Genomic DNA, 10,333 nt, shown 5'->3' with positions numbered 1-10,333 from the left:
GCGGGGGTCTTGTAAGACTGAACCCTTAATCTGTAAAATCTGATACTGTCTCTAGGCAGACAGCATCAAAATGGAGTTGGATTGTAGGACACTCAGTTGGTGTCCAGAGAATCACTTAGTAAAGGGAATCCCCTCCCGCAACGTGAACTGAAATTCAGATCTGCACACTTTTAAGTACATACTGTAAGATGTGTTTCAAAGATGTTTGCAAATGGATGCTAGAAGCAGACAATTTATTTAGTGAAAAACTCTATTCAACATAAGTAAAATATTGCAGGTTAAAGATGGTTTTAAAATTTTTATCTATTGTTTTATATATGAGAGGTATGAATTCCAAAAGAAAGCACAGTGATGCCATTTGCCGTGTTTTATTTTGCTATTAGCTTGTTAAACATAACATGCAAATGATTAAAAAGAAACATACACATGACTTAGAGTAAAAAATAATTCTAGAAAAGAAAAGTTTCATTAGGTAACCATATAAATCCTTAATACCAAAAATATCACTTTATGTGTATGGGACTTCAAGGATTTGGTCTAGTATTTTGCAAAATCATCGGCCTCAGAATTTACCACCTATTTTTCAGCTAAACCAATCTGAACATTGAAATTTGGTTCAAGACACCAAACATCCATATGTGGGTAGCCCATGCTTTTTGGCACATTGAGTTGATTTAGGAATTATAATGCTGGGCTGACTTCCATGTAACCAGTAGAAGATTCTGCACATCATTTGACAGTAGAGATGTAGAAAATACTAAATTTACAAATAAAGCATAAGTTTGTTGTCTATGTGTGTGTCTGTGTCTGTGCTCGTGATGAAATAGGCCTGCCTTTCATCTTTTCTTGTAAAAAAAAAAAAAAAAGGAGTAAAATGTTTACAAAACATTTCCTTCAGAATTTAAAATTCATGGAAGTAAAAACAGCGACAAAAATGAATACTATCAAAACTGACACACACAAATGTAACCATAAAATGTTGCTCCGGGATCCACCTCAATAGAATTGGAATTCGTAGATATTAATTAACGGTGATTTCATTTGCTACACGTAGACATTCATACATATCGGGGGGCAGACTGGTGTGCGTGAGACGGTTGCCATCCAAACGCAAATGCTTGATCTTGGAGTAGGATAATGGTCCCAGGATCTTACAGAAGCTCTTTACTTCGAACTCTGGAAATTAAAGAATAGAAAATGTCCATTACTTTTTTAGTACATGGACTTGAACTGATCACTTAAAAAATGCTCCAATCCATAATAATGTCTATTAAAAGTCCTTCCCCCTACTTGATAGATCTTTGAATTTGGAACTGCTACAGGAGTGTTTCAGGCTACCAAGTGACACAACAATACTTAGCAATGAATGCTTATAGTAGAGGGTTACCTGAGTGGCTCAGCTGGCTAAGCTTTTGACTCTTAAGGTCTTGGCTCAGGTTGTGATCTCATTTTGAGTTTCAGCCCTGCATCTGGCTCTGTGCTGACAGCGTGGAGCCTACTTGGGATTCTCTCTCTACCTCTCTCTCTGCACCACCCCTGCTCATGCTGTCTCTGTCTCTCCTACAATAAATAACAAAATTGGGGCGCCTGGGTGGCCCAGTCTGTTAAGGGTCTGACTTTGGCTCAGGTCAGGGTCTCATTGTTCGTGGGTTTGAGCCCCACATTGGGCTCTGTGCTGACAGCTCAGAGCCTGGAACCTGCTTCCCATTCTGTGTCTCCTTCTCTGTCTTCCTCTCCCCTGTTCGTACACTCTCTCTCTATCTCTCAAAAATGAATAAATATTTTAAAGAATTAAAACTAAATAAACAATAAAATAAAAAATAAAAAAATATTAAGAATACTTATGGCAGATCAGGACATTCAGTTGAATGTTTGAGAGAATAGAACTTATTATCCTATCTGCCTTTAGAAACACTGGATTTTAAAAGCCATTCAATTAATCTGTCATATTATCTGAGCACTCTTTTGAAATGTTTAGTCTAGCTGAAGAAATCTAAGATTGGTGCTGTTGTGTGAGCAATCTCGCCAATATAAACATCTTGGGGTTTTGCATCTTAAAATAAGAGACTAGATGACCTCTGAAGAGTTTTCCAACAACCACCCTTCATGACAAGAATTCAAAACTCCAAAGCCAAAAGCAAATCATAGAATGTCCATGATCAGAGCTCGTGTCCTTTTCTTCTATGGAAGAAAAGCTGCCACAAATGAAAAACTGATTTAGTTTTAAGTAGAAACTGAGGCTGCTTTTAGATTGCATGATCTAGGTGTGTACATAGAAACTGCTTATGTTTGCTCAAGTCCACTTCAGATTGACTTATCCGGTCCCCTGCGTTGTTATTTTCTTTCATTCTTAAATTCTAGCGAACAGTGACTTCAGTGGAGCTCAACACACTGTTCTCTCCATTAAGATGTTATCTTTAACTCATCAGTCAAATTTCAGGGCACCTATCTCTGAGAAAGCATGGAGGAATGGAAAAAAACATGGGTTTAGGCCGATACTACTTTTCTATCTCTGCCATTGATCCTCTGGGTGACTTTGGAACATTTATCTGATCTTCTTATTAGCTATAACGTATCTTTCACACTGTGTTACATGAAGACTGGAGTGATTTTGGTATGGAAGCCACTTCGCCCACAGTACTGCACACTATATGTGCCGAATAACTATTGGTGTCCTTTTAAGTTTGCCCTCTTTTCCAAGTTAGGAAAATCTGTGACTGGGTTGAGCTTAAAGTTGCAAGCTTGAAATAGGACAATACTCTTTGACCATATATTTCCTAATATTAGAAAAACATGAAGGGGCTCTTTGTATCTTAAGAGAATGTGGACAATTGCTATCCATAATTATTATGTAGCAAAATAAGTTGAATTGCAAACATGCAAAGTCAAACAACAAGAATACTTGAAATGGATATACCTAAATGTCAAGGATGAGAAAGGAATAAGAGTAACTAAACACTCACATTCAAATGGCAGTTGTGTGTGGTTTCAAGCTCAGCTTGACACTGAGGGACCACTGGCATTTCTTCCACGGACCACCTTTCTCCTCTCCTATATCATCTCTTCCTTCTTGTAATCATCCTGGTCTTTGTACTTCCAGATTTTCCTGCATCTGTGTGTCTTCCCTTTCTTGTCTCAGAGTATGAGGTAGCCCCACTCACATGGATAGACCTCCACCAACCAAATCTAATGGGTTTCTTCAACCCCTAAGTATCTTAAATCCCATTAGCGTTTTGGGATGTCTGAATATCCTTCTTCCTGACCACAAATGTTTATAATATGGGACCATATATTGCTACAGAGTGAATTTCCCACTAGAAATTTCTGTAAGGGTTCAGCTATGATCGTTTTCTCTATATTGTATGACAAGCAAGATTTCCAGACACAAGAAAGGATAGGTGGCATTTCAGATCTGGCAGTCATGGTCTCCCTCTTGAAAACACCCCAACCCTACTAGGGGTTACACAGAATTGTTGCAGAATCACAAAGTAGCATATTAATAAGTCATACTGTAATTTTTTGGATGGAAATGTCAATATCCTTATCCAAAATGACAAAAGAACCAACTTTCATGGCATAAAGATGTTCAGTTTCAATAGATTACTTTGCAGATATAATTGCTTTATAAGTAAATCAACGGTTCCCACCTGGCTTTTGATTTAAACAACTTTGTTGTGAACCGTAGGTTATCTCTCCTGCCACCTTTGTTAAAGAATAAGATGGAGTGTGGTGAATTTCAATTTCCCACCCGAATCTGTATGGCTTTAATTGATAAATGTCCCAAAAGACCTAAAGAATACATGAACAGCCCAAGTGGATCAGGTCAAACTCCTACCCAGAAGATAAATAAAAAGTATACAATGGCAGCAGGAGAAAGGAAGGAGAAATTGGAAAAATCAAACGAGGTTAAGTGTGTATAAAAGAAGGAGCTCTTTCATACTATTAAAAAAGATTCTGAACCCTCATCGATTTCCTTAACTCTTCAAAGAAAATTTTTAATGTTTATTTATCTTTGAGAGAGAGAGAGAGAGAGAACGCAAGCAGAGGAGAGGCAGAGAGACAGAGACACAGAATCCGAAGCAAGCTCCAGGCTCGGAGCTGTGAGTACAGAGAGTGATGCGGGACTTGAACTCATGAACCACGAATCATACCTGGGCCAAAGTCAGACACTTAACCAAATGAGCCACCCAGATGCTCCTATTCCTTCCCTCCTTAATCTTCCTCACCATCTTCAAAATAACACTGTGAAGACCACACACAGCATGACACAGATGACAGAGATAGATGATGGTCCATAAGAGCAGCGTAATATGTGGAGTCCCAAGTAAAGATGTCAGAGGAGACCACGAATATATGTGAACTGCTCTGGAGATAAGCAGGAGGGACATTTGAAAGCTTCTGCTAGCCATCCCTCTTCTGGACTTGTTTGTTCCTCCTCCAGCTAGACCTTGCCAAGAAATAAATGTCGGACAGAAATCTAAATCACGACAGAGGCAAGTGATAACAGATATCAAGAGCTAACACAGCAGGATGAATTAGCTCAAAATATTAAATTTGAAGAAATTTGTATTCAAGTCCTATGAGCTTAATGGTTTCTGATCTGGGCACTCCAAAGAAAGGCCAAACATTGAACAAATAACTGAGCTAGAATTCTTCTATATTTGAATTAGAGGGATAGATATTTTATTGGCATGTTTATTCATTTTTGTTAATGGAGCCAGAGACCATATTTACTTGCACAGTTCAGGCATGTAAAAACTTGAGGACACCTCAGTCACGTACAGGCACAGCTTTCTACTTACTTTCGAGTTCATTGACCTCCAGGTAATAGTTTTCAAGGTTCTCGTTGACAGTCGGTATGTTTTTAAGCTTATTATAGGAGAGATCCAGCTCAAGCAGGGATGATACATTAAAAGAATTTCCAGGTACTCCACTATCAGCCAGTTCATTGTGAGATAAACGTAGATACTGCAGCCCACTAAAACGCTTGAAATACTCATCAGGGATGTTGCTGATCTTATTGTTGTCCAAGTAGAGAGTTAGAAGAGATGCTGGGAGACCAGAGGGCAGTTTGGCCATCTGGTTGAAGCTCAAGTCAAGGTACTCGAGGGACTTAAGACCTTTAAAAGCAGCTGAAACAGCATCCTCTTTCAGTTGATTGTGTTGGAGGTGGACGAAGGTCAGGTTTACCAGTCCATCGAAGGAGCCAAGCTTTGTTATCTTGTTGTGCGTAAGCTGGAGATCCACCAGGGACTTGGGGAGTGGGCCCACAGACTCCGTAAGGTTGTTGTAATTTATATGCAGCTTCTTAAGTTGTTTCAGTTTAGAGAAAATTTTTCCTTTTATCTTGGAATTTTCTAGAAGGTTATGATCTAGAATGAGCCACTGCAGATCAGTGACGTTTTCAAAGGCCTTTTCATCAATATGGTCGATCTGGTTATTCCTAAGGTAGAGATACTTGATTCCAGGAGGCACCATCGGCACACTTTTCAATTTCAGCTCATCGCAGTACATGGCTGTTGGATAGCTTTCAGGGCAGTTACATTCTGGTGCACAGTTTGGTGATGATCGCCCATAAATTGATAGAGGGAAATCATAATCGTCATAGTAATAACCGCTGGCACCACCAGTTAATGCCAAGAGGAGAATAAACACACCTAGATTCATGTTTGGCAAATGCTTTGACTCCTAAATAAAGTGAAAACATATTATTATAAAAGAGTACACTTTCAGGAAAAGGATATTGGATTTGCAATGTTAAATGCATTAGCAAATGTGTATTTTATTATTTTATAGTTTTTTTGTTTTGTTTTGTTTTGTTTTTAGAGCATCTAATGATGTCTTTTTAATCTGTATTTAAGCGTCGGGAAAAGGATGTACTTGTGCAACTTCTGGGGTGGTGAACAGGTTTCAGGTCAGATTGCATACACATGCGCCCCCTTCTGGACGAGCCAGGCCCGACAGTCAATCTCTCTAGGTCCTTCCTTAATTAAATGCCTTCCTGCAATAGGTTTCTGGGTGGTGCCCAGTAGCCACCATGTTAGTACACTGCTTCAGAACATCCTTCAAAACCAGAAAAAATGAAAATGAAAAGACAATTGTAAGCTGTACCCTGTACCCTACCATTCACCATCATTAAAATATCTCATTAAGAAGACCCTCCCTGGGAATAGGGGCAATCTGTGGTTTTGCCTGAAGGAAAGCTATTCTTATCTATGTGTGTGTGTGCGGAGGGGTGGGGGGGGGGGTACATTCCTTTAAAAATGTCTGGGTATTGTCGGTGCTGAGGAGGAAGAACAGAATTCGTGGTGGGCGTGAGTGTGTGTGTGTATTATCTTGACTTGTCTTTACTATTCCATACCTTTAGGTGCATTACACAACTGTCTTCCGAAATTAATATTTGGCATATTAGTTTTAGAACGTGCTTTTAATTAGTCAGGGAAATGTCACAAATTCTAAAAAATAATTAAACCCGTAAAGAGATCCAACTGGTAGAAAACATCTATTATTTTCAAGTTTTGAATTAAAATTGTCCTTTCTCAGTAACTCACCAGTTCTCTACCTGCTTCATGCCAAAAGTTAGGAAGGCATGGCTCACTTCTCTGGATTTTAGTGCTCTCACAGCACGGAAGTGGAAAAGAGGTAGAACTGAGGAGAGTCTGCTGTGAACAGTGGCATTATGAACCATGTAGGAAAGGACAACCTTGAGAATATAAATTAAAAATAAGCTGTAACAGTGATCCTCTCATATGAACATGTTTCTAAGTGAGGCTCAATAAAGTATATTTCAATTGCTTGGGGAAATAAAGGGTTAGCAGTTTAGGTAAAGAGTTGGGCTTTTGTAGAGTGGAGAGTTATGTCTGAAGGATAACTCTGGAAGGGAAATCATAATGTGAAGCAGGATCCACATTCCACTATATACCATAAAATAATATATCTTCTTGCGAGAAATATGGTACAAACTTATGTGCCTAGATTGGTTGGGATGAGTAGGAATGTTTAGCATGAGAAATTGAGACATCTTTTTTCTTTGCCTCAATTTGAAATTATAAGGCACTTTATTTTAGCAGATGAAACCCTAGAAAAGTTGTTGGAATCACTCTGATAGCTGACATAATGTAACACATAGCCAGATTCTCGGGAAATCATTCCCTAAGATTACGATGGCATCATTTAATTTAGCTGACAGGACTTGGCCATGAGAACAATTACATAGTGTTAATGTAATCACAGGATTCTTTTAAGTTGTAATACGTAAATGTTGTAAAGATTTGTCTTGCTCCATTAAAAAACCTCCACCTTGTTTAAACTGAGTATACACTAAAACTAATACTTACTATAATATGAGTATTGAATAGTAATGAAAAAATGCTTCCATACTTTTTGGCAGAGTAAAAACAAGGGCTCTGAATTCAAAGAGAGTTTGTAACCATATAATGACTCCACTATGAGGCAAAAGCGCTCTGTGCTTTTTCCCCGTTTTTTTCCAAATACCTGTGGCTATGGAGGAAATGCTTTTCTCAAAAAGTAAATCATCTTTCCCAGAATTTCTTTAAAACATGTTTTTTAAGACGTACATCCAAAAATCAAATCTTTGAAATTAACAAAATAGAAATGTGATTCATGTCTAAGTCTTTTAGCTCACATTTTTATAACATGTTCATTGTAAATTGTAACAAATTATAACAATATAAAGAAGTATTTTGAATGCTGATTGAAATGGCCTTTCTTCACTTCAAAATTGGGTTTTAACAACACTAACGTATATAACTAATTAGCATAAAATAACAAACATTTTAAATGCCAAACTTTTTTACTATGTTCAGTTTTAAGTAGTGTCTCATTCCAATTTTGAAACTTTGTATAACTTCCATTGCCAAGCAGTACAACATAAACTATATAAAATTTATCTCAAATCCCTAAATCATGGAAAGCATATTAAGCAAAATGTGAAAGTAAATGCTCAAAACTGTGGATTTGCTGTTGAGTAGCAATTGGCAATGTTGCTCTGGAATTTCTTCTGTTCCTGTTACAATAAACACTGTCCCAAACAGTCAGCATCCCCAGTGCTATAGTTAAAACAGCACTTACCTTACTGTCTTGATACTGCTTTCGTTAATTCTTAAAGCAGATGCACTATGGACAAGAATCCACCAATATATGCTGTGAACTCTGTCAGGACGGAACTGGCTGCCAGATTCTTAGTGATACAAGAGCTGAAGGGGGGGAAACCCAGCCCAGTCACGCCAGTCTCTGCATGGAGTTATGTCATTGTGGGGATCTTGTGGGGTGGTGGCATGTGAGCATTCCGCTCTCTAACGAAGTGCAGGTGGACGTGGGGAGCAGGGACTGCCCAGCTCATTCCCTATGGAATGGGAGAGAGATTCGTGCTCAACTAGCCCAAATACCATAGCTTTGAACCAAGAATTGAGTCCTGCTGCAAACGAGACATCTCCTGTAGGAGCACTTCTCTTGCAAAGCTCTTTCTCTCTGGAGCTGTGGGAACAATTAGGTGCTGTTCTCTCAACCAACTCTCAGGTTCATCTAAAGGTCTCATAAATCATAAACACAACAAATAATTCCAGGAAAATGCAAATGAGTCTTCAGAATCAAATCTTTTTTTTTTTGCCCATATACTTGAAATTGATATTTACTCATTTGGACTACCTTAATTGGGGGCTAAGGAGGTAACTTACATTCATTTCTAAAATACGAAAAATGCTTCATTTACGCACTGACATAAAAGGTAAAATCAACATTTCCAGTTTATTTTTTATGTTAAGAGGATTCATTTTATGTTATTCAGATCTGGAACCGATCAGCAATGTCCTGCCTGTTTCTTATTTTGTGGATTTAATTTAGGACTTCATCCAAAACCTTACTCGGGGATGGTATTCTATAGCTTAATGCCAAAAAACATAAAAGAACATGAAAAAATGTACACTAAAAATATCACAAGGCAGTAATCTTTCATTCTCTCGTTGCATGCTAGCAGTATATTTTTTTCCCCCAAAACTAGAAGTTATGCAAAGTTGTAATCTCCCGAGGGCCTGGTTTGATACATCTTTAATTGTTAGTTCCTGATGCATGCTTTTAGCAAATGAGTGATATGCTCAGTTCTTGTCAAGTTCATCTTGTGATTGTACCAGCTGTGTTTAGAGGATTTATTTTGTCTCCAAATTTTTCAGTTCCTTGTGGCTACAGGAACTTTTACAATAAGATATTTCACCATAAGTTGCCACATGTTAAGATTTTTCCACTTTAAAATAACTGAAATATGTCTTTTAGCTATGAGACCTGTGGAGTTATTCACTCTCCCTGGTCATTATGAATGCATTTGCCTGAGAAACTAATATTGGAGTAGTGCCTTATTTTTTGTCATGGGACTGTTAAAAAAAAAACCAAAGATAATATTCTTGAAAGTAACTCCAAGAATGTTAAAGCAACTCAGCATAACATTTCATTATTATTGTTTTTAGAAAATTATAGAAAGACCTCATTTTATAACAGAGAAAGTGAATGAACTTCAAAAATCAGAAAAAAAAAAAAAAAGAGAACTAGACCAATCACATATAATTAAGTGGTTCATTATAAGTAGTTAAACGACTGTGAGCATTAGAGTGTGTCAAATTCTACAATCTGAGATTTAGTTTGAAAAATTTCAGCTCTCTACTCTTAGGATTTTTCTTTATTAAGCAATAAATGTGTTGGGACATCTGTAATAGAGTTTAAATGCATTAGATTTTATTTACCTCATTGCGAAGTTGATGTATCAACATATACTTTCTTTTTTTTTAATAAAGTCAGTTCTTTGACACCAATTGGATGCTGCAAACCTTAAAGCATGTTTCTTGAGTCTATTAGGAAGAAATAAAATTACAACTCATGGTGTACTTTATCCAATGCTTTATTATCAGAATTTTCAAATATTTTTTACTTTAACTTTTATGCTTTAAAATCCATGTAAGTACTGTTACCACACTTTCAGAAGTAGAAACAGAGACTCAGAAAGTCTAAATAATTTGCTAAAAGTCACCTCACAAATAAATGAAAGAGCAAAATCTTGAAATATTCATCCACTGAGAAGACTGTGGACAGGATAGAGCTAAAACAGAGCAGTTAATTTAATCAGCTTAAAGTATTTTACAGACAATATTAGTTGAGAGCTGAAATATTAACTATACAATGGTTTTTAAAAAAGCAAAAAAAAAAAACCCACTAAACAGTATTTTCTTTCCTTGTACGTAACACGCTTACGTGCACACGCCCTCACATTCACGCTGGGTGAGGTAGGAGCTTTCCACCCTGGCAAATGGAGTGAGGTCATTTGTGG

At 37.4% G+C, this 10,333-nt stretch overlaps 1 protein-coding gene across 1 annotated transcript; it reads right to left on the bottom strand.

The window, feature by feature from the left end:
• Positions 1-349: 349 nt before the first annotated feature.
• LUM (lumican) lies at positions 350-8,406 on the bottom strand. Its single transcript, XM_040491250.1, has 3 exons — positions 8,092-8,406; positions 4,803-5,688; positions 350-1,176 (listed from the first exon to the last, which is right to left on the bottom strand). The coding sequence occupies exons 2-3, from the start codon at positions 5,665-5,667 to the stop codon at positions 1,022-1,024; spliced, it is 1,020 nt and encodes a 339-aa protein (XP_040347184.1). The 5' UTR covers positions 5,668-5,688; positions 8,092-8,406; the 3' UTR covers positions 350-1,021.
• Between the last annotated feature and the right edge of the window lie 1,927 nt (positions 8,407-10,333).

The sequence above is a fragment of the Herpailurus yagouaroundi genome, unplaced genomic scaffold (assembly GCF_014898765.1).
Source record: "Herpailurus yagouaroundi ecotype Mexico unplaced genomic scaffold, PumYag 182, whole genome shotgun sequence".
NCBI lineage: Eukaryota > Metazoa > Chordata > Mammalia > Carnivora > Felidae > Herpailurus > Herpailurus yagouaroundi.
This window is presented reverse-complemented; position numbering and strand designations above follow the sequence as displayed.

What these genes read in the sequence shown, in the direction of transcription:
- LUM (XM_040491250.1), bottom strand. Translation starts at nt 5,667, where the DNA reads ATGAATCTAGGTGTGTTTATTCTCCTCTTGGCATTAACTGGTGGTGCC. An exon ending in GGAGGTCAATGAACTCGAAA is followed by an intron (nt 1,177 to 4,802) that starts GTAAGTAGAAAG and finishes TTTAATTTCCAG; the next exon opens with AGTTCGAAGTAAAGAGCTTC.